Below are 23500 nucleotides of genomic sequence, written 5' to 3'. Positions count from 1 at the left end.
CATAGAACTCAGCGTGCCTTCGCGACTCCACCTCAAAACCCGATAGGCTCAGATTCGCGCTGTCGACGAAGCTGTCGCACGCGAACACGGGAGCTTATCACCCGCTCTCGCGCTTGGCAACGAACGAAGTGATGATTGCAGCAAGACGTGTTGTATCTGTTTTGTGAATGCCTCAATTCCAGTCAGAAGTTCCTGTTTCCTCTCCGCTCTGGCCGCGTGTCATTTCTGCATGCGCGGCGCGAAATGCCGCCTCGCAAAGCAGCCTGCACGCTCGAGTTTTCTGTCCCTGAAAGACTCACAGAGACGCTAGTCCCTCTCTTTAGACCTGTTTTCTCTTTCCTCGATCCGTCACACACACCGCGCGGCTCCTCCCAGGTTGCGTTTCTCCGCGCGGCTCGCCCTCTGTCTCCGCCGTCTCCGTCGCCTTCTGCGTGGATCGCTGTCTGCGTTCGCTGGGCGTTGAATGGCGCCCTCTAGCTCCTCTTCTTCTCGCTCCCCCATTGAGTCAACTTCCGCGGATGTTCCGCGTGATATGTGTGGATAAAGAGGAGAGGAAGACGGAGCACAGAGGCAGAACTCGACGCGATTCGGGCGACCGCCTTCGCGCGGCCTCAGGCCCCGCGGAGGGACAGAAGATAACTGCGCCGAACTCTGCGAACGAAACGCAGAAAGAACAACAACGCAGCACCAGGCAGAGAAAGAAAACCCCTCAAAATGAGGCGAGTTTCCTTAAGCTCTAGTGGGCGACTGCCTCTGCTCCAGGGGCAGCCGCGCCTCGCAGGTCGACGCCGAGCGAAGCCTGCGTCATCTTCTCCTCTTCAAACCCGGCTGCCCACTGTCTCTCTACTCTCCCTCTCTCCCTCTTCTTCTTCTCTTCCTTCTCGAGCCGGCAGCCTCAGGACGCCTGCGTCGTCGTGCCTCTCGCTGTCTCCTCAGCTCCATCCTCGCCCGTCTGTCGTCTCTGCCTGCGCCTTCTCTGCGCTTCCTTCTCCGCTCTTCTGGCGGCAGCTGCTTCGCAGCTACTCTCAGCGCGCCTCTGCAACTCTCAGGGAGCCTTTGGCACGTCGCGAGGGCGAAGAGGGCGCGACCGAAGGCCCTCGAGAGAGAGACGCAGATGCGTTTTTGCCTCTGCTGGCGGGGAGGCGAGACGTGAGTGACGAGCACGCGTGGCTCGAGGTCATCCGAGGAATTCAAGAAAAGCGCGAGGGGAGCGCCGCAGCGCTCTGGGTAAGCGAGGAGGGGCGGGCGACGCCACGCAGTTGTGAGGGGTTCGAAAAAGGTGCTGGCTTCCACTGCGTCCGGTCTGTTCGACTGTAGACATCCAGCCATTTATATGCAAACACACATGCATGCATTTTGTAGACCCAGACGCGTTTGATCTGTATCCTGCTGCACGCGCTTGAGGCTGCCTCCACTCCCTCTTTCCCCGCCTCGTCCGAGGGGGCGTTTCTTCTCGGGTCGCCATGTGTGTGCGTCCGCGGTTTTCTTCGCGGGTGTCTATCGCTTTTTTTTCAGCTCAACGCCGTCGCGCCGTCGGCGTCGCCGCTCGCGGTGCTGCAGGCGGCAGTGGCGCTGCAGGAGCGCAAATGGCTGGGCAGCGGCGAGGGCAAGAAGGACGAGGCGAAGCAGCGCGGCAGGCCCCCCCCGAAGGCCTCGAGCTGCGCTAATATTCAGAAAACGCTGCTGCGGAATGTCCACACGTTCGCCGACCCGTTCTTCGTTCTGGCGCTCAAGTTGCTGTTTTCCTCTTCTTTCACCCTCCCTCCGAGCGACCGCGCTTACCTCATGAGGCTGGTCGATCAGCGACTCTCCTCCCTCCCCCCTCAGCTTCTTCCGCACGTGGCTGCGGCGCTCACGCAAAATCAGTCAGGCCGCGCCTCGCCAGTCTCGCCCGCCGCGCTCGCAGAGTCCACGGGATCGCACGATCCTAAATCGTCGCCTTCGCTGCCTCCTCTCTCGTCGTCAGAGTCGCCTTCTGCCCAGCTGTCTGCAGCGTCTCTGGCGGCCGCGGCGGCCGCTGGACCTTCGCCACCTCTCGAGGCGCTTGTGCGGCGCCGCGTGGCGGAGAAGGTGCTGCCTCGGCTGCTGTCTGATGCGCGCGAGACGCTCTTTGCGCCGGCGCACGCAGACTCGGTTTTCGAGCCGACAGCCTCGCAGGCTCGGGGCGAGCCCTGGGCGGGGGCAGCGCTCGGCTGCGACGCGCTGAAGGGCTCGACGATGACGGCGAGCCTCACGGCATGCGTGGCGAGTCTTTGCAAGCTGGCGCCGCTCTCCGTCGAAGAACGCGTCGCACTGAAAGCGGTCGTCAAGGAAGTTGTGCGCGAGGCGCGGGAGTGGCGGGCTCCCAAAGAAAGTCCCTCTGCGAGCGAGACGGCATCGCGCGCGGCGGCAGAGCGACCCAACGCCGCGCCGGAAGAGAAGCTGCCCGCTGGCGCCGACGGCCTCGATGCAGAGAAGGTGAACAGTTGGCTCGAAATGACTGAAACGCACAGCGGCGCAGCAGCTGGGAAGCGCCTCCAGGAGCCGTCGCCAAAGCCGCCGCTCGCCGCGTCGCAGATGGTGGCGCGCGAGGCGCGCGTCCTCGCGGAGCTCCTCCATCTCCCCGCCGCGATGGCCGCGCTGGGCTCGGCGGACGCGCTGCTTTTCTTCGATGCACTGGATGCATCCTACAAGTTCTTCCCGTGGTTCACAGACGCGCAACTCGCCACCTTCTGCCGCCGAGCTGCCCTGATTCAGTTCGAAAAGAAAAGCGACGCCGAGCAAATTAAACGCGTTGACGGTGCGACGCCTGGGTGCTGCGAGGCGTGAGAAGCCGCAAGAGAGACTCTTCCTCAGCATGCGTGTCTGCACATATATGTAAAAATATATATATATATATATATATATAAAGATGTAGAGAGGGATGTGGATAAGTTCGTATATAGATTACTGCACATAGGTATACATAGAAATAGATACGAACAGAAATAGACAGATGCTGGCTGTATAGAACGGTGTATTTTCGCGTAGACTGAGTGTTTTTGCAGTGCCGTACCTAGGTGTATCGATGAAGAGCTACTGCCGAATTTCAAACGGTTACACGGATTCGTGGTTACGACACAGGATATATACATGTATTACATATATATATATATATATATATATATATATATATATATATATACATATGTACATATATCTACACGTATACATATCTGTACATGTTCAGTACGCGTGACAGGTAGGTTTTAGTCGAGACGGCGTCTGCGTTTCGTACTTTGCTTTCGCTTCAGGTTTTCATCTCTTCACGTTGTTTCTGGCTGACCGCCTGTCGTCGATGTCGCCGCCGCGCCAGGCGAAACTCGGCTCGTTGTTGGCCGCGCTTGCGCTGAATCATCCGCCGGCGTTTTCTGCGTCGCTCAAGCGCCTCGCCTCGTCCTTCCTCGCCGTCGTGCATCCGAGCCTCGTCAGGGGAACCGGTACGCCACCCGCCCCGTGCGGAGACAGAACGCGGTCACAGAGACGCTTCCGCGAAGGACGCTTGACCTCGCAGCGCGCCGGCCTCATGCAAAGCGTGCTGCTGCGCGTTTAGGCCTTTGCTTTCTCTCCCGTTCGCGTTCGGGTGCACTCTTGGCTCGCTCTTCTGCCGCGGGCATCTCAAACTGCCTTGCTGTGAACCGTGCCTTCCTCGATAGCTGGAGCAGTAGATTCTGGGTAGAACGGCTTCCATCCCGTTGCTGCCTTCGCGTTGCGTCCGCTGGCGACGCGTGTCTGCGTCTCTTCTTCACGGCGTGAGTCACACGCGCTGTTGCGTCGTTCTGCGCGTCTTGCAGGCAATCTCTGGAGCGGCGTAGATCCGCTTCAGGCGCCTGCGTTGTCGCGCTACTTTTCGCGGTTTTTCTCTCCGCCGGCCTACTGCTCCTTTATTCTTCTCATCTCGCGCACGTTCGCGCTGTTCGCTTCAGCCGGCGGCGAGGAAGACCTGCGCAAGCTGCGCGCCGCGCTGCGCGTCTACCAGAAGAGTCTGGAGCGCTTCTCACAGGAGCGCCGGCTGCTTGCCGCAGCTTCAGAGGCAGACCTGATTGCCCTACTCGAAGCCTCTCTGCGCCTGAGCGCGGCCTCTCTCGGCGAGAAGAAGGAGAAAAGGGTTGACCAGCGCGACGCGGGCGCGTTTGAGTGCAACTCGGAGATGACGCCCGTGTTCAGCGACGTCCTCGACGCTCTCCATAAAGTGCGTCAATCCCCTTTCAGAGGAGGTGTTCCTCGCGCGAAGCAGGCTGCGATCGCAGCCGCATACGCCTTCAACTGACCTATTAACTCAGCTTCATATAAAACGGAAACTGTAGCTTCAAGAAAGTGATGCGTTGGTTGTCCTTCACGTGGTGTCTCCCTTCCAATTTCGCGTTTGCCTTTCTACCGCCGATCGTCTCATTCCCGCTCAACCCGCCTTCTGGTCGCTCGCTTCGCGTTTGCGCTTCATCTCTTCTTTTTGCAAAGGGGCTCTCACCTGCTCGTCGCGCGGAGTGCCGGGTCGTCTCGCCGGCGATGCACAGCAGCGGCGCGGTCTTCCGCGGTGCTGCCTTTCATACGGCCTCTCTTCGCCTTTGCGGATTTGTTCCTTTTTTTTGAGTGCTCATGCGTTTTTTTCGCCGTGGCGTCCGTTCTGTTCAGCGCGCGAACTCCCTCACAGCTCCGCACGCGGAGCTGCTTCTCGGCGTGTTGAGTCTCATCGGGCGGCGCCCAGGCGACTCGCGGAAGCACGACAAGCAGCCGCCGCCGTCGCCTTGCGTTCTCAGCGCGTCCACGAGTGCCCTTCTTGCGCGGCTGCTTCACATCGCCGCCACGCGCAGAGACGCGCTCCCATCGACCGCCTCGGCGTCGTCTGCCACGGCGGCCGCCTACGACGTCTTCCCGAAGCTCGGCGGCGACTCGCCCCTCGCGCCGACGCGACGGAGGGCGACGGAGGAAGATGCCTTTCTCCGCGCGAGGCCGCTCTCCTTTAACCAGTTTCTGCTCGCCTGCAGCGAAGACGTGCGCGGCGACGGCGACCGCCGCGCTGAGGCGGATGGGACGGGCTTGGTCACGCTGACGCAGAGCCGCGTGAAGCAACTGCGCGTCGCCATGCAACTCCTCCTCCCGCGCCCACTCGAGGTGTTCCGGTACGCAGAACGCGAAAATGAAGACGAAAATAGACGCCCCAGCCCCTGAGGCGGGTCACGCGTGTGCCTGTACCCCATACCACGAACACTCTACAGATATATATATATATATATATATATATATATATATATATATATATATATATATGCATACATTCATGCATATGTACATACATACGCATATACGTACACACATATATACATTCATGCATTTGTGTGGAAGTCTGTTTGCCAGGTGAAGGTGCGTCTGAGTTGTTTGGTGGCGCTGAATCGGGGCTCCGCAAGAGGACTTTTCGCATGCAGCCCGTGTCGCATTACCCGCGGAGGCGCTGCGCATCTCTCTTGTCTGTCTTCCTTGGTGGACCTGTTTGTCTGCGCAGCACGAGCGGGATGCCGGAAGACGTTTTGGCGCTTCTGCTCTTCTCGCTGGAGGCGACGATTTGGGTTCTGGGAGAAATCGAGGCGCAGTCGACTTTCGTGTCGCTCTCTGCGCCTTCGCGGCGCGAGCGCCTCGACGGGACCGCCCCCGGCTCTCCCTTCTCTGCTGCTTCTGCCTCTTTTGAGTCGGCGGCCGCCGAGGAAGAGGGCGATGCCGCCGACGCGGCAGACGCCGACAGACGGGACCGCGAAGCGGCGCTGCTGACGGTCTTTGGCGTGACGCGGCAGACGCTCGCAGGCGCCCTCGGCACCTGCGGCCTGCTGCTTGAGGAAATGCACAACAAAGACCGACGGCGAAGTAAGTCGCGCAGGGCGTTTCACAGGCCCGCACTGGAGAGGAGACTCTCGAGAGCCGCCTCTGTCGCTGCGGGGCTTCCTCGGCTCTGTGCGAGGCGCCAAAGACGCCAACCGATCGCTCTGCATGCGCGCGGGCGCCTGCTGCGCCTGTCTGGTGCCGTGGGGCTTCGCGCGGCTTCACTTCCTAGTCCACTTTCGTTTTTTCTCGACTCGCTGCGGATGCCACTTTCTTCCTCCGAGGGGCGTGGGCACCTCGACCTGCAGTGTCGCGCGGAGCTCGTGTGAATGTATTTTTGCATCTGTCTGAGAAATATTTGTTGTTAGTCTCTGTATACAAGCATCGAAGAACCATATGCCTGCACTGAGGTAGCTCCCGATCAGCCTGTACATATACTTCTCTACGTTTGCATGCATATATTTATATTTACATGTAAACATAGAGTCTGGATCTCACTTCGCCTCTCGCAGGTCTGCACATGTGTGTATGTGTGTGTGTGGCTTTGTGTTTTCTGCGCTTTTTAAGCGACATGTCTGCAGGTGTGGTGTCTGCTTCGGCCTTGCTCACTATTTAGTTCTGCTGATATCGCGTCGCCATTCTCGCATTGCTGTGCATCGTCTCTGTGTCTGTTTGTCTTTCCGCAGCACAAGTTGTGGGGTTGACGTCGCGGCTGGCTCGCTTGGTGCCGGCGGACGTCGCAGCGTCGGTAGACCGCCGGCTGCTCACCGAGTCGCTACTCCGCGCGCTTCCGAGCGACGTGGACGCCCTCCGTCTGCAGTGCGTGGAGCTTCTGGGCCTTCGCGCGATCAAGCGGCAGGAAGTTCTGTTTGAGAAGAATCGCAAACGAAAGGAGAAGCGGCGCCAGCAGGGGCTGCGGCGCGAGCACGCCATGCAGGCAGGCGGAGAGGAGGAGCTCAGCGCCGACGTAGGGCGAGAAGGTGAACGCCCCGGTGCCCAAGTCGCCTGAGTGAGGCATGAGGCTGCCTCCTTCCCGAGATCCGGCCTGCGCACACGCGGGGTTGAGCGCCTCGATGCAGTCAGGTTTTTCGAATTGCTTTTTCTTGTCCACGCCTGGCCTGACTGGGTTGCGTGTCGCCTCTCAGCCGACTTCGCGCTTTCGCGTGACCGCGTCTCAGGCGGCCCCCTGAAAGGGTTTTGTGTGAAACGTCCATAAAGCAGCCTCTTCACATGCAGCGACAGCCATGTTTGCCAGAGAGAGACGAAGGGCGCACGCTTCGCCAGCCGACCAACGCATGCACGCCGCTAGCGCCGCGTATACACGGGTCGCAGTCGCCGCAGGCCCTAGGCGCGCAGAGCTGCATGCGCAGATGCATGCGTTTCTGACTGGGGTAGCAGTCGCCAGTTCAAGGTGAGCTGAGGAGTTCTCTTGGTGGCTGTCTTGGCTTCTCACTCAAGGAATTCGCGTCGACGGAAAGGAACATTGTCTGTTTTTGAGACTAGATAACTAGTAAAACTCAAAGTAGGGGCGCCGAGAGGTGTGTAGTCTCATAGGAGGGCTCGGATATGCCTCGTAGGACGGCGGGCGAACGGCCACGCAGCTCCGCGACAATCATCGCGTCTTTCTCAGCGCGTATCGGCGTCGAGTCGGATAGTAGGCGTTTCACATGCGCAGCGCCTCAGCAGCTGCATCTGCGCCCTCAGCTTCCACGCAGAGTCCTCCTGCGTGAAGTCCGCAAGGGACCCCTAAACCCCGCGCGGACGCAGTCTCATTCCTCGCGCCGCCGCGGACATCCTGATGCAACGTTCCACGTATCTGTTTAGGCGCGATAACTCCCGCATTTAACCAGACGTACCTCCATTTCAGCCATGTGCTTTGTCTGCCTCTCTGCACGAGTAATCAGCATATATATATATATATATATATATATATATAGGGTTTAGGGTTATATATATATATATATATATATATATGTACGCCCAGATCGGCGCGGTTCAGGTGGGCGGGGCTGCACGCGTGAGGAGAAGCTCGTTTCTCGAACTGCCGCATGATGACAGAAAGGTCGCTGCATCGAGAGGAGAAAGGCTAAGACACGCAGGAGAGGCCACTACCGGAGTCTTTCGAAGTAATAAAGCTCGACGAGCGCTGCATGCGTGAGTGAGTTTAGCGGACCTCCCGGCACTACGGGCGACGATTTGAGTTGGTCATTTGGGAAAGAAATGCAACGAAACGCTTCTGTCCCATCTCCATTTCTCTCTGCGTCCTTGGCTGCTTGCGAATGTTCGAAAGAGACACGTGTCTGGTAAAATGTGGAAGTCTCGCGCATTGCATGCTCATTTCGGATTTTGAGGGTACAGATCTAGCCTCGTGCATCGGTTCACGGGCTGTTGTCCCTGCACACTAGGTGCTGCAAACTCCACTGTAGACGAATCCTACATGATTCCTGAGTGGTGCAATAAAACGTAAACGAGGGGCTGGTCTGGTGTTAGAACGTGAAGGTCTTTCCGCATAGGATCAAAGTTACCTCTGTTTTTTCGTTATCTCTGCCCAACATGTAACGAGAGTGAACGAAGCTAGTCAAGATGGGGGATGCTCAGAACACACTCACGGACATTTTGCGTGACCTCGAAGCCACGCTAGTCCGATAAGTCAGTTAACCTTATGCCGCACGCATATTGAACCAAGACGCCGAGGCAGGTCGAGCTCGCTGGAGGGCGTCCCGCCACTCGCTCTCAAATGAACTTCAGTCTTTGAGTTTGACCAGAGAGGAGAGTCTTCGCCCGTACGAGGGGACGTTTCTCTCGCAGACAGGTCTGGATCGCGGATCATTTGTACAGAGACGATAGCTACCTATAATGTGATAATAACTATACTTGGCTTAGCTGTGATCTTTATCTTCTTAATGACTGCTTTATACGGAGGATATAATAACTTCTTTGTACCAATATATATTGATGATTGAAGTTGCTAGGTGCCCTTGGGGTGCGCCGAAGACGTGCGCCACGCGGGTAACGACGCGAAGCGAAATCGAGAGGAAAACGCCAAGAAAAACCGACAGCGTGCTCCCTCGCTGAAGCCTCGCACGGCTCCAAGGCGACGAGTGCAGCGCCTCGCATGTCTCTCGCTGCGCTCCCCCCCACCCAGTGTGCCTAAAAAGAAGTTGGCTAAACTACCCGCTTTTTTGCTCCATGCCACGCGCCACGCGCGAATTCGAAGCTCGGAGAGACACGCCAAGTTTTTATAAACTTTCCCTTTCTCCGACACATTTTTCCGAGACAAGCCCCAGATTAAGGGCTGCCAGCAGCTTCCTCAACGGTGACTGGCGGAGCTCGCGGTCGCGGACGAGTCCCGTTCCCTGTCGCAGGACTCTCGAGTCGCGCGACGAGGCTTGCTGTCGGTTTGAGAAGTGAACTGCCACGTTGGGGACGTGTGGTGCGTCCTTTAAATCCGAGACTCGAAGAAGGGCTCGCGGTGAATTTCACTCTTCTCCCAGTTTCTCCCGCGCCCGCGGCAAAGTCAGCTGACCTGCAGCCCAACAATCCTGGGGCGGTTAGGTGCTGTCGCTTTTTTTTTGTCAAAGTTTCGCTCCTCGTGAGCAGTTTTGAAGGCCAACGAAAGTGAGAGTGCTTGTTTGGCCGCTGGAGGTCTCTCGCTTTCTGTGTGGCGCTGTGTTTGTGCAATTCTCTCCATCTGGTGGCTCGTTGCTGCGGCCTTCGCTTCGCCGCATCGTGCTGCACCGAGTTAGTTCTCACGCTTTCTTCCTCCTTCCATCCGTTACACACTCGCTTAACTGTTTCGTCTGCAGGGATTTCTCAGTCCCCTTTGCATCTCGCGGACGTTTTCCAGTTTTCTTGAGCTCCGCATGTGTGCGTGTCTCGACTCGTGTCGAGTCGAGCAGCTCCTGCCTATCCCCGACCCTTCATTTGAATCCCTCCACGTCCATTTCGCGCTCGCTCTCCTCTGTCCGCTCAGTTTTTTGCTACTTAATTTTTTGTTCACGGCTGCTGCTCCTCCCGCGGCGGCAGCGCGTCGCCTGTTTTTGCGAGTCTTATAGCGAACTTTATCGCCCGCCCTCACGAGTTTCACCCTACGGATTGAGCAGCGGCAGCTTTCCCCTCTCCGTTCCTTCCGTATTATTTTTTCTCCAAGATGGATCCCGAGTCGTGGACGACGCTGGTCAAAAAGGCCTTCCTCGCGGGTCAAGAGCTCTGCAAAGAGCGGAAAAATCCGCAGCTCGATCCTGCGCATGTCTTTGACGCGATGCTTCGCGACAAGCAGAGCTTTGCGACTCAAGTCCTCACGCAGTCGACTGGCGACTTTGCGCAGTGCCAGGAGGAAGTCCACAAACTCGTGCTCAAGTTCCCTCAGCAAACGCCGCCGCCCGACTTCCCTTCGCCCAACCACGCCATGATGAGCGTCCTCAGACAGGCGCAGGACTTCCAGAAACAAATGAGTGAGTACGATGCGGGTCAGCCCTTCTCGAGAGAGACCTCCGCGAGCAATATTCAGCCGCGTATGTAGCGCCTACAGATTGGCTCATCGATGAATCGCGTCAGGCGATGATCAAACACGAGTGTGGTGGCGCTCGCCTTGAGCCATCTATGTCTACCTATTCATATATATATTATTACATAGGTGTATATATGTTCTCATGTATGCATGTATGTGTGTATATGTCTATGTATATGTACTCGAATCTTCTTGGATTGTTGGTGGATGAGAGAGGAAGCCTCCTTTGGTCGCGTTCTGAGAAGCGCCTGAGCGTCAGCACGGAAAAGCGTCGCGGAAGCCCCGCTGCGGGCGCGGCTTGCATGCGGCGACCGCTGGGAAGTTGGCCTCTAAAATCTGCAATCGGTAGTTTCGGTCTTGATGCACAGATGCATGGGAACGAACGCATGTTCGTGTGTCCGTCTCATCTCGACTCCGTCTGCGTGGCTCGCAAAGCGATTGCAGACAGCCATACGGAATCACCCACCGGCGCCCACCGCGGGGCTTGCCGCCCAGCGCGCATGCGTTCTTCTCTCGACGCAGGCATGTGAGTATGTGTGTGAAGGCCGAGGGTGCGTTTAGCTTGATGCGAAGCGCGTGCGCTGTTGAGAAAACGACTTCCAGGCTGCAGTATCCACGGGTACAGGTAAGCTACCCTACCCGCTGTGCACAGCCGTGGCGTGGAAGTTGCTCGCTTGGGCCTTTTGCGCGCTTGCAGACGACACACACATGTCAATTGACAGTTTGTTTCTCGCGCTGGTGGCGGACAAGACGCTGAAACGCGCGGTGACTGAAGCCGGCTTCACGTTGAAGCAGCTCGAGGAGAAGGCGAAGGCGGTGCGCGGCTCGCGCGCGGTGAGTTCTGCGGAGGACGACGCGACGTTTGACGCGCTGAAAAAGTACGGCGTGGACTTCACCGACCTCGCAGAGAAGGGCAAACTGGATCCAGTCATCGGGCGCGAGGACGAGATTCGGCGCGTGATTCGCATCCTCTGCAGACGCACCAAAAACAATCCGGTGCTCATCGGCGAGCCCGGCGTCGGCAAAAGCGCCGTCGTCGAGGGTCTGGCGCGACGCATCGTCGAGAAGGACGTCCCCAGCAGTCTCCACTGCCGCCTCATCTCCCTCGACGTCGGCGCGCTCATCTCCGGCGCCAAGTACCGCGGCGAGTTCGAAGAGCGCCTCAAAGCCGTCCTCCAGGAAGTCCGTGACGCCGAGGGAAAAGTCATCCTTTTCATCGACGAGATCCACACCATCCTCGGCGCCGGCAAAACCGACGGCGCCCTAGACGCCGCCAACCTCCTCAAACCCATGCTCGCGAGGTACCCAAGAAACAAGTCGACCTGAGCTGAACTGAACAAGATTCAAGTAGAAGTGTTAAGTCGGCGTCGGATGCAATACGGTGGCTCGCGGAGAGGTGGATGCACTCACGCGTGTGCGACGACCCGGCGAAAGAATGCGAATTTGCATGCGAATCTTGCATGCTCTGTGCATTCTCAGCCGTCCACGCAAGGCCCCACGAAACCTGCCCCACATGGCAGCCTGTTCGCTGCGAAGGGTCAGGGACTCGTGCGGCCGCGTTGCGTCTCCTTCTGTCTGGGGGTCGGACTTGGGGGGCGGGGGGCGGGGGGGGGGGGGGGGGGGGGGGGAGGCGCGTAGAGATGAGAATTACCCACGCCGCCCCTTTGCAAGACGTGCATTGTCAAGAACTTAGATTCGGCGGTTTGTCGCTTCATGCAGAGGCGAGCTTCGGTGCATCGGCGCAACGACCTTGGACGAGTACCGAAAGTACGTGGAGAAGGACGCGGCGTTTGAGCGGCGCTTTCAGCAAGTCCACGTCCACGAGCCCTCCGTCCAAGCGACGATTTCAATTCTCCGAGGCCTGAAGGACCGATACGCAACTCACCACGGCGTCCGCATCCTTGACACCGCGCTCGTCGAGGCGGCGCAGCTCGCGGTGAGGGCAGTCGCCGCCAACTCTCAACGCGGAGACGACGTCCTCGGCATGCACTACTTCATACACTATATATATATATATATATATATATGTTCTACCTATATGCATATATACACACTTTACATATATATATATATATATATATATATAAGTGGCTAGGTAGATCGGTAGCTAGGTAGGTAGTCTACCTCTTTCTGAGTGCATGCGGCCATGCGGTGGCGTATGCATGAATTTTTGAGTTCGCTGCGATATTCCGATTCGGGCGCGCGATGGAGTCTTCGGATTCGGTCGGTGAACATGCCTCCCCACGTGCGCGCGGGTCTTTCGGATAAGGCAGTCGCCACCCGCGAATAGACTCGCGTGAATGCGGAGTAGCACTTTTGCGAGTCTGGATTCGCGCGCAGCCGCGAATGTGTCGCTTACGTAGAGACACGTGCTTCAGCCAGCAGTGCCTTTCTCGAGGAGTCGGTGCATGGTGGCGCATACCCTGCCCCAAAAGTCTGATACATATTCATATATATACATGGACTGACATATAGATAGGTGGCGTAAATGTGTATGTATGTATATGTGAAAAATCCATGTGTAAATATATATATATATACATGTGTGTGTCTATATACGTGTGTACATATATATATATATGCTGCATGCACGTATATATGTATATATGCATATACGCATTAATGCTGGTGCACGGGGGGATATCGAGCGAAGTCGTGCCACGCGTCGAGCAGGGCTTTGCCGATTCGCAGGACCGATACATCACGACGCGCTTTCTACCGGACAAGGCGATCGACTTGATGGATGAAGCTTGTGCAATTGCGCGCGTTCAAGTCGACAGCAAACCGGAGGCACTTGACGTTCTCGAGCGGCAAAAAGTTCAGCTCGGTAAAGACGCCTCCTTAGCGGCCCATCCAACACGCATGCGCGCACGCGGCGGCGTCTGCAGTTTCATCGTCGCGATCCACATGAATCTGCTCAATATAAACGAATCGATGAAGATAAATGTACCAGCCAATATCTCATATATAAATATATATTTGAAGTGGGTTCATGCATGCAAGTGCGTCGTTGTATTCACAGATAGGTAGAGAGGGACTGGTGACGGATGGCGAGGCGATTACATGGGTGCATGCACCAGCCATAATGGTGGAGGGTGTGGAGTTTGGGTTTCACGGTTTTCTGTCGGTTTCCTGTCGCTAGAGATTGAGGTTTTGGCGCTGGAGAAGGAGCGCGATCCTGCGTCGCAGAAGCGCTTGGCGGAGGTGAAGCAGCATCTGGCGACGATTGAAGACGACCTGCGCCCTCTGTACCTTCAGTACACTCAGGAGAAGTCCCGCATCGACGAGCTAGGCAAGTTGGCGCAGAAGCAAGACGAGCTGAAGGCCAAAATCGAGCGCGCGCAGCGCATGGGCGACCTCGATCTCGTCGCGGAGCTCAAGTACGATGCGCTCCCCGGCGTCGAGGCGCGTTTCAAGAAGCTGCAGCAGGAACAGGAAGAATACGAGCGCACGCACAAGCCTCTGCTCACAGAGGTAAGTCTCCGAGTGTGCCAGCGCGCCTCCCCGACCCTCCGGGGCGCCTCGAGGGCGTGGCGCCTAGCGCTTAAGTTTCAAGCTCTCGTTTGCGTTTCGTGACCATCGTGTTAGGACAGACCCAGAAGCCCTGCTTCAGAGGCGCGGCGCACTTCGCGTCGGAGGGTTGAGGAAAGAGGGGGGGGAGGGACGAAGGGGCGTCGTCTCTGCGTGGAGTTCGCTGCTCGCGGGATGGAGAGAAGTTCAGTTCACACGCGCGGCCCTGAGGCGACGTGGTCTTCCCAGGCAGCCCGCCGCAGCGCGCCCGTCTCGCATGCAGCGGATGCTACCGCCGCCGCTCTTGCACGCAGGAGAGCGTGGGGGCGTCGCCTTGCAGGTCGCTGCCGGCGGTCGGCAGCGCCGCGTCGCCCGAGGCACTCAGCGGCCGCTTCGTCTTTTCTGCTGTTGCGCGTCAGGTTGTGGGGCCTGAGCAGATCGCCGACGTCGTTCACCGCTGGACAAACATTCCAGTTCACAAGCTCACGCAGAGCGAGACCGATAGACTGCTGTCCCTGCGCGAGACGCTCGCCGAGCAGGTCATTGGTCAGTCGCAGGCCGTCGAGGCGGTCACGCAGGCGATTCTGCGCTCCGCCGCGGGCCTCTCCAAGCGCAACAAACCGATCGGTAGCTTCCTCTTCCTGGGCCCCGTAAGCCATACGCCGCCCACAGAAAGGGGCGAAAGACGCGGTGCACGAGGCGGGGGAGTCGCGCAGGCGGGCGGGGTCAGAGTTCGGTGTTGCGTGCCACGCTGACGCCCGCGTCCGCGTCCCTGAACGGCGATCGGTCTGAAAGACGCGTGGGCATCCAGGCTGCAGTCAACAGGCGGAGAGTGCGCGACGCGTGGAGCACCCGTGAGAGCTGCAGCAAACCTACAGACAAATTCACGCAGTTGAATATCAAGTTGTAGCGGCTTTCTGTGAGCGGCGAGCGTGCGTTTTCTCGTTTTCGCCGGTCTCTGCTCGGCGGACGCACGCGTTTCCTCGCACCTCTTACGGCGACCTAAACCGACGCGCTGACCCCGCCGTTGGTGTCGTGCATCGCTGGCAGACGGGCGTCGGCAAGACTGAGCTCTGCAAGCGCGTCGCGGAGTCGCTGTTCGACACGAAAGACCGACTCGTGCGGCTCGACATGAGCGAGTACATGGAGCAGCACTCTGTCTCGCGGCTGATTGGCGCGCCGCCGGGTTACGTAGGGCACGACGAGGGCGGGCAGCTGACGGAGGAAATCCGCCGAAACCCCTACAGCGTCGTCCTCTTCGATGAAGTCGAGAAGGCCCACGCGCAGGTGCGGCTCCCAAGATGCGAACGGCGCAACGCGGCTGCCGCACACCCGCCGAAGATCCGACTCAAGAGGGCGTGGTTTCAAAAATACAAGTTATTCCACTTTATTCACGTAACGCTTCATTACGAACCCTCTCAGTGCGCAACGCTAGGGGAACTATTGATTCTAAAAATGTAGAGTCATCCCAGTCCGCGCAGGGGGAAACGCGTTTGAGCGGGGCGCGTACTGGAGCACGAACTGAAAGGAGCGCGGGAGCAACCTGCCTAGCTAAGGGACTGATCTGTGCTACAGTCACAGTCGGTACGAAGCCGCAACAAGGTAGGCGATGGTGAATGAGCGCCTGAACAAGACTTTGGGCCGCAGGCACTGAAGGCGCGCGTTGGGGAGATACACAGCATCGGCGATTGGAGCCACGTTGTCGTTTTCTCCGCGGTGTCTGTGACTGCAGGTCTGGAACGTGCTACTGCAGGTGCTGGACGACGGGCGGCTCACGGACAGCCAGGGCCGCACGGTCGACTTCTCGAATACAATCCTCATCTTGACTTCGAATCTCGGCGCCACGTACCTTCTCGAGGCCGCGCAGCGCGCCGGCACAGATGGTGAGGTAGCGGCGGAACTCACCGGAATTATCTTTGTTGCTTCAACACGTGTTGTTGGACCGGCACTATGTTTGCAATAGTTATCGTCTAACCTATTATCTTCTCAAGCACTTCGCAGCGGAATCAATGAAACAAAGAACCCACGTTTCTTGTCCAGGGGCGAGTCACCTCACCGGGGGGTGGAATGCCCTCGACAAAAGAGGGCTGCTTCTCGCGCGGTGAGGGATGCTGCGCAGGGACTCGAGCGGCCTAGAGGCGCAGCGGAACGTCTCTCTCGCCGCTGGCGGCTGGGGAGACGCCGCAAAGCGCGAAGTGGTGTCCCTGTCTTTCCGCGGTGCGCAAACTGTCGGCAGAGCACGCAGCGGCGGAGGCCGCGGCGAAGGAGATGGTCATGATGGAGGTGCGCAAGTTCTTCCGCCCCGAGATGCTCAATCGCCTTGACGACATTGTGCTGTTCAAGGCCCTCACGAACCTGAATCTGCGGCAGGTAGGGAGCGGCACGCCGCGAGGCATCAGAACAGAATACCAACTGCTTTGCCTGGAAGGAACAGGAGGGCGCGCCAGGCGCGTCTGCCGCTTGCTGGGTGTGCTGCAGACGCACGGGGCCTATGAAAAAAAAGGCCGCCAGGGTTCACTGATTTCGCCTCGCGCAGGCCACGCGCACCAGGATACGCGTATGTCGCATGTACGTGCGTGTGGACGTATGTTGGTATATGCGTATGGAGTTGAGTCGTCCCTGAGCCGATGCCTCGGCCCGCTGGCGTGGCGCGCGTTGCTTTTTGCAGGTGATGAGCCTGCAGATGCAAGACGTGCGCGAGCGCCTGGCGGAAAAGCGAATTGACCTCGTGACTACCGACCGTGCATGTGATCACGTTGTCCACGAGGCGTTCGATCCGGCATATGGGGCGCGGCCGCTGAAGCGATTCATTGAGAGACACATCGTCTCGGAGCTCTCCCTGAAGCTGCTCAAAGGTAGAACGCGCGAATCCCCAAACCCGAGAAATGTGGAGATATGCAGGGGTGCAGGCGGTTAATGCATGGCTCTATGCATGAATATATGTTTGTGATGAATCTATATAAATCTATGTGTAGAGAATAGGATACGGAGCGAGACGTTACCGTTCCACTGGATGGATGGATGGATGGATGCTTTACGTCTGATTCCTTTGTGTTCATCTCGTAAGGCTTAACCGATATATATATATATATATATATACATGTATCTGTGTGCTTGATTCGGTGTGTGAAGTTATGTGTTGTATTTTGAATGCATATGCAGCCAAGCGGCTCTTGCCGTTGGCCACCTCATGCGACTTGCTAGTGTCTGTGTGCTTCGCGCCTCTCCGTAGACGCATGTGTTTCACCTCCTTTTTTAAAGCCTTCGCTTTTCTTTTCAGGCGAAGTTGTCGCCGATTCGCGCGTCGTCTGCGACTGGGATCCTGAGGCGCGCAAGTGGCTTTGGACCACGACGGTCGTCGCGCCTCCGACCGGAGCCCAAAGCACCCGAAAGGGCCCCGGTCTCGCCGCAGACGCAGACATGGATGACGGCAGCTTGACGCCTGATTCGAGAACGCTTTCCATAGGCAGTCGAACTGAGAGCTACACGAACCGCTCCTCCGCAATGCACACTACGAACGCCAAGAAATTCCGATACTAAACAGGCGCCAGTTCAAAAAACGGGAGGGACTGGCAACTTCGTTCTCAACCCGTTTGCGGGTATGTATGTGCGGAACCGCCCAGTGAAAACCCGTATACATACGTAAATACATATGTATATATATGATAGTATATATCTATTTACATATATGCGTGGGTAGTGTGTGTGTCCATTTATGTATGTCGTACGCATCCCCGGGCATGCATGCTGGCGTGCTCATTTAGCCGAAGGTGCCCGGAACATATCGGCGCACTTGGTACGGCAATAGGTGTGGGTGGCGTGTGTTTCAGATAAAGGCCCGGTTTTCCATGGACTCACTTGGGGGAGGCGACAGCGGTACGCTGCGTCAACGAGACGGCCGCGAAGACGCTCGTTTTTGCAGCTCATGCTGCTACCCTAAAAAGTGTAGACGGGCGTACACGTAGTCGCAACAGAGCAGAATTTCGCCCTCGAAGGACAAAATCCTCACGCACACAACAACCTGCATGTCAGCCAGGCGTCCGTTCCTCGAGTTCCACAATCACTCTCATGGAGAGGAATAACTAGATAGCTAGATAGGTGCGTGTATATAAACCACAAGCACTCATTCGAACCCGCTTCCGTTTGCCTGTGACGATACCTCGATTATGTCGTTGGCAGATGTTTGCATATAATATATATATATATATATATATATAAAGTTGGCGTGCTGCTGCGGGCGCAGCGCCATCGGGCTGTACCGCCAACGGGCGCTAAGCATACAAACTACATATAGGGTTGCACTGGCCCCACTACCTTGTTTGCAACCCTATGCGGGTATTCATCGAAATCAGGTGCTGTTTCCAGGCCGCCGTTGAAGGTCAGTCCGGCAAAACGCGAAGAGGCATTGAGCAGAAAAAGTATAAACTGACAACGCGTGGCACATCGCCCTGGCAAGAGGAAAGGATTGAAGGAGGAGAGCTGCTCTCAGGAGCTCAGCTCGCCCCGCGTACGCACTCTGGTGACGCGTCGTCATCAAACTGGCGGCGCTACAAAGAAAACCTTCCCCGGAAAAGCAATTCGCAGGCTTACCGGGAGAGCGTACCAGCCTGCCGTAGCCTTCCCCGCGAATCGCAAGCAAACCCAAACATATCACTACATTTATGTGTATGTATTGGCGGATAGATTGAAAGCCGCACAAGTATTGTGCGTTCGCTTGTGTGCGCCTGCGCTGAATGAGCGTCCCACGTACTGCAGCTGCGACAGTGGGATGTCTCCAGCGCAGTCGTGTGCGTGCAGGAAGAGGGAGGGTAACGCAGCTCGATCCGCGCGTGCCTGGCTGAACGCGATTCCAACGGGCAGCACAGACGAACTGCATCACTTAAGCAATAACGTATATATAAATATATATGCGTATGCAAGGAAACTACAGTCTTTTGGTTCTCAGAAGAGTGATCGTTCGTATTTAGAGGAGCCAAGGTACAGAAGAAGTGCCTCTCACTGCCAACCACCCCAGTTATTTCAACTGAAGCTGTTTCTCTTTGGAGGTAAGGGCACCGTCAATCTCTGCGATCTTCTTCTCTGTGGCTTGCTGCACCCGATCCTGAGCACACGCGCACTAGAGGGGAGCCGCTGAAATTGAACTTGCATGCGCCCAAGCAACGCTGTCAGCATGTACAGTACACTCGTCAACCTCGTTGCACAAGAAGGACGAGAACAAACGCACCGGAAAACGCATGTGAGAGAGCCCCTCCGGAGGCCGGATGAGCACGCATGCACATCATCGTTAGCGGTTCAAAAGCTTATTCATGCACAGAGCCCGCATCCGCGTCCGAGTAAGCGTCCACGAGGCCTGAGGTATAAACGTATGTCCTGACACATGCGCAGAATTAGTGGTAAAATGTAGATACGTAGATACAGGCAGATACCGATAGATAGATAGATAGATAGATAGATAGATAGATAGATAGATAGATAGATAGATAGATAGATAGATAGATAGATAGATAGATAGATAGATAGATAGATAGATAGATAGATAGATAGATAGATAGATAGACAGATAGATAGATAGATAGATAGATAGATAGATAGATAGATAGATAGATAGATAGATAGATAGATAGATAGATAGATAGATAGATAGATAGATAGATAGATAGATAGATAGATAGATATAGATAGATATAGATAGATATAGATAGATATAGATAGATATAGATAGATATAGATAGATATAGATAGATATAGATAGATATAGATAGATATAGATAGATATAGATAGATATAGATAGATATAGATAGATATAGATAGATATAGATAGATATAGATAGATATAGATAGATATAGATAGATATAGATAGATATAGATAGATATAGATAGATATAGATAGATATAGATAGATATAGATAGATATAGATAGATATAGATAGATATAGATAGATATAGATAGATATAGATAGATATAGATAGATATAGATAGATATAGATAGATATAGATAGATATAGATAGATATAGATAGATAGATATAGACAGATATAGAGATAGATAAAGATAGATAAACGGCATCGAACAGAAACAGGTATATATATCGGTTTGCAGAGGCAAGCTTCCAGTTTTCCAACATTGTCGCACACAGCGCGCACGCAGCCTCACTTCGGGACACACTGGCATGTATGCGCAGATATCTGAGAGTATCCTTCGGCGCCGTCCTTTGCGCCGACATGGCGTGCATGTAAAGCGAGTGCGTAGCGAGGGGTTGGGAAGAGCAACATGTCAGGGTCCACGTCGCTGTTAGTGTGCAAGAATGCATCAGACACGGGGCTAATCTCCACAGCGGAAGCACCACGTTTAGTCGCGTTTCGACTCGCGGTCGAAGGTAAACGATCCGCGCGGCATTGAGATCCACCGACGCAGGTCACCAGTGAACATACCTGCAGCTTCGCAATGCGGTCTTCTCCAATGCCCCCAGCCTTCTTCACAGCTCGCAACTCCTCGACGAGGTCTCTGCGGAAGCGTCTGTTCAGAAAGCGAGACCAGGCCGACGACAGGAGCATAACCTGTCAATGCTGTATCAGGAGGCCGAATGCGTTTTCACGCATTCGGCGTCCTCTTTGCGATTCCAGATTGCATGCGCTGCCGACAAAGTCAGACCCTACTGTGATTGTCGCAGAATGGCAGAGGGGCTGTCCTGCGATCTGGAGCAGAACAACTGAAAAGCGAAATATGCAGCCTACAGTAAGCTATATTCTAAGCGCTCCTGGGCGGGTGCCTGCTTGCAAATGCGCAAGGGAGATCCTTCATTTCTCGGGCATGCGCTCCGGTGCGCTCACCTCAGAGAAACCCGCCCTTCCTCTGCCTCCGCTCTCGCTTCGTTCACCAGCTGCAGCCTGAAAAAACAAGAGAGGATATCTCGTGGCTTAGTCGGTGCCGCAGTCTCCCAGTGAGTCCCTCATGAAGCACAGAAGGTACACGCCTTTGAATAGATGTAGGGTGCGAGAGGCTTGTAGTCGACATGCGACGAATGTGGAGCCAAAGATGCGACGCGGCTGTCAACCTTAGCGGACGAGCGCTGCGACCTGCTGCAGAGAAGTCCGCGTAGACTCGCACGGCTTGATGCAAGAATAAGTCGGTACGGGGACGGCAATGCGTCGAGACGCAAAGACCTTCCACATCTAAACCAGTAGGCCAACTCGCCGTAATGACAGTCAGTCAGATGGGAACCTAACGAGCTCAATAATGGCATACAGCACGGCCGTCGTAACGACGCACATGCATATATACTCATCCAAACGGTACATACTAAATCTTGGGTTTAGGGTCAAAGCGCGTGTTAAGCGTGTGCTCCGGGATCCGCGCTGGAGGCTTACCTCCGCTCTTGAGTCAGAGGCGGAAACTCAACGAAGATCTCCCTGCACGCAGATTCGAATCGACAGTGAACAGCACGCCCGCACGTAGATGAGGCACGCACTCTTTTAGGTGCGCACGAAGTTCCCCTTTTCCACGCAAACGACCAGGCAGACCCCGAGTTGGAAATTCACGCGGGTGCCGAAAGGGCGGCAGGCATCGGCGGCGCGGTATTGCGCCGCGTACTCGCCCACTCGCTTTAGGACACAGAGGACTTACGCATCTCGAACTGACGTCACCTGTACGCTAGCATGAGTAGGGAAGGCCCGCGAGTCACGCGTTTGCTGCCAGGCGACAACGGCGATCCCAGTGAGGAATCGAGGGCGACAAAGGGGCTCTCAACTGCATTCGTACGCATCCGTATCTGTCCCTCCGATTTGCCTCTCTCGGGTTCTGAGCCTAGACCTATCTCATCCAGCGCGGCGCCAGCATGCCTTGCTGCCTCGTCTGCGCCGCCAGGGGCCCTCGCAAGTTGCGGCGCCGAGTTCCTTCTCGGCGTTTTCTCGCCTGGGCGCGCACTCTCCTGCGTTTCTCGCGGCCTTTCTCTCCCCTCGGCCTCCGGCTTTCCGCATGCGGACTAGCTGTCCGCAGATCGCACGCCATGCATTCCGCGGACCTCTCATCAACGCGCCTGCTGGCTTACGTCGAGTTGCCGCTCTTGGCGCCGGCACCCTCGGCTCGGCGCATGCTGACTGAGACGCCGAGCGAGGAGCTCGACAGCGCCTTCTCAATCGCCGCGAGCGCATGCTGGTAGCCATCTAGGGGTCGCAGCGCCAGCGTCGAGGAGGAGACGTGGCGCAGGGAGACGATCGAGCGCACAGGCGCGGAGACAGCTGCAGCCGCACCCACCCCCGAAGCGGACGGCGTGGTCACGTGGACGATGATTTTCTCCAGCGAAGGTACGCTGAAAACAAACGAGGAAACAAGCAGGAACAGGGAGACAGAAACCTGAGGAGACGGAGGGGGCAGAGCGACGGCGAGAAGCGGAGAGGGCGGCATCGAGCACACCAACACAGAATATAAGGATGCGTGCAGTACATAGAGGCAGACATAGGCAGGTGCAGGGAGAGTCGAATAGTGTACAGCGAATGTGAGTGTTGAGGCGCAATTACGAAATCGTGCCGAGACGCTTCCAGAAGGGAAGCCGCCATTCCTGGATCCCTTCTGGGAGAGATTCCGAAGTGGCGGCAGCCAATGTGAAACAAGTCCACACAGAAGGGCGCAGGCAGAACAGGGAGAATTCTGGAAAGGCACGGATTTTTGCTGCCTTTAACTCTTCTCCCTCATCTCCCGCGTGCAAACTCTCCCCTTTCCAATGATTGCACGACGTCTTCACATCTGCGCGTCCACGGCGGCGTTTCTCTCCACGAGTGTTACTCCTCCCGCTCTGTCGGTCAATGTTTGGCTTTTCCTATAAGACCTCCTTCAGCGGCTGCCTCACCTTGCCGGTTCAGGCCGCAGTTGCGCGAGGCGCACCTTCACGCGCTCGGCAGCGCTCTGCAGGCCTTCCGCGGCTCTGCTGAGGAAGGCATCTTCAGTCCAATCCGCGAACTTCTCAGGTCTTTCTGCTTCGGCGTCGCGGCGCTTGTCCTTTTCGGCCTTCTTGCCCCTCTTCTCCCTGTCGCCGCCTCCCTGCCGGCGGCTGAGCAACGAAGAAGAGGAAAGCGAGGCGGGCGAGGAGAGCGCCGAAGGCCGCAAGCGTGGCGGCGAGAGGCTGGAGGCCGGCGCGTAGCGAAAGCCGCGCGAAAGCTGCAGGGAGAGAGGAGGAAGAGACGGCGGCCGCGCGCCGAGAGGAGAGGCAGACAGGCGCGAGGCAGCAGACGAATACGGCGAAAGCAAGGACGGAGACACGAAAGATCCTGCGGAAAGAGCTGTGCATGCAGAGCTGACGTGCGAAGGAACAAACGCGGCGGCTAGGCCATGTCGGGGAGCAAAGATGCAGAGGGAGACTGTCGAGGAGAGAAGAGAGGGAGACGGAAGCAACGACCGAAACGGCGAAGCTGAACAAGAAGGGCGCGCAGCCATCGAGGCGCCCGGGAGCAGCAGTCGGTTCGCACTGTCGAGAAAAGAGGAATACGGTGTTTCACGGGGGGCGTTGACGTGTGCTCTGGCGTAAGCGCTAGCAGAATGAGAGAGAGAAGGCAAATAGAGGAGACAAAGCAGGACGAAGAAAAGGCAGACAAGCCGCGCAGAAAGGAAGAACAAAAGAAGAGAGCGCGAGGACTTCATGTTTTTTTTCGCAAG

General features: G+C 56.5%; 3 protein-coding genes across 3 annotated transcripts; 2 read left to right on the top strand and 1 right to left on the bottom strand.

The window, feature by feature from the left end:
* Nucleotides 1-714: 714 nt before the first annotated feature.
* Nucleotides 715-6838, top strand: BESB_084030 (uncharacterized protein; the record flags this gene model as incomplete). The annotated part of the gene is made up of 7 exons (XM_029366753.1): nt 715-1227; nt 1516-2779; nt 3273-3458; nt 3813-4210; nt 4651-5138; nt 5519-5874; nt 6516-6838. 7 exons carry the CDS (start codon nt 715-717, stop codon nt 6836-6838), a joined length of 3528 nt encoding a protein of 1175 aa, XP_029217213.1.
* A 3141-nt stretch (nt 6839-9979) lies between these two features.
* Nucleotides 9980-17389, top strand: BESB_084020 (putative heat shock protein; the record flags this gene model as incomplete). The annotated part of the gene is made up of 11 exons (XM_029366752.1): nt 9980-10283; nt 11037-11640; nt 12059-12275; nt 13031-13166; nt 13482-13813; nt 14269-14499; nt 14900-15136; nt 15582-15732; nt 16086-16219; nt 16518-16704; nt 17130-17389. The coding sequence occupies 11 exons, from the start codon at nt 9980-9982 to the stop codon at nt 17387-17389; spliced, it is 2793 nt and encodes a 930-aa protein (XP_029217212.1).
* A 1474-nt stretch (nt 17390-18863) lies between these two features.
* BESB_084010 (ribosome recycling factor protein) lies at nt 18864-23281 on the bottom strand (the record flags this gene model as incomplete). The annotated part of the gene is made up of 6 exons (XM_029366751.1): nt 18864-18950; nt 20284-20368; nt 20683-20739; nt 21220-21261; nt 21900-22160; nt 22698-23281. The coding sequence occupies 6 exons, from the start codon at nt 23279-23281 to the stop codon at nt 18864-18866; spliced, it is 1116 nt and encodes a 371-aa protein (XP_029217211.1).
* Between the last annotated feature and the right edge of the window lie 219 nt (nt 23282-23500).

The sequence above is a fragment of the Besnoitia besnoiti genome, chromosome VIII (genome assembly GCF_002563875.1).
Source record: "Besnoitia besnoiti strain Bb-Ger1 chromosome VIII, whole genome shotgun sequence".
In the NCBI taxonomy this organism is placed as follows: domain Eukaryota; phylum Apicomplexa; class Conoidasida; order Eucoccidiorida; family Sarcocystidae; genus Besnoitia; species Besnoitia besnoiti.
The sequence above is the reverse complement of the archived record's forward strand: the minus strand, read 5'-3'. Positions and strand labels throughout refer to the sequence as shown.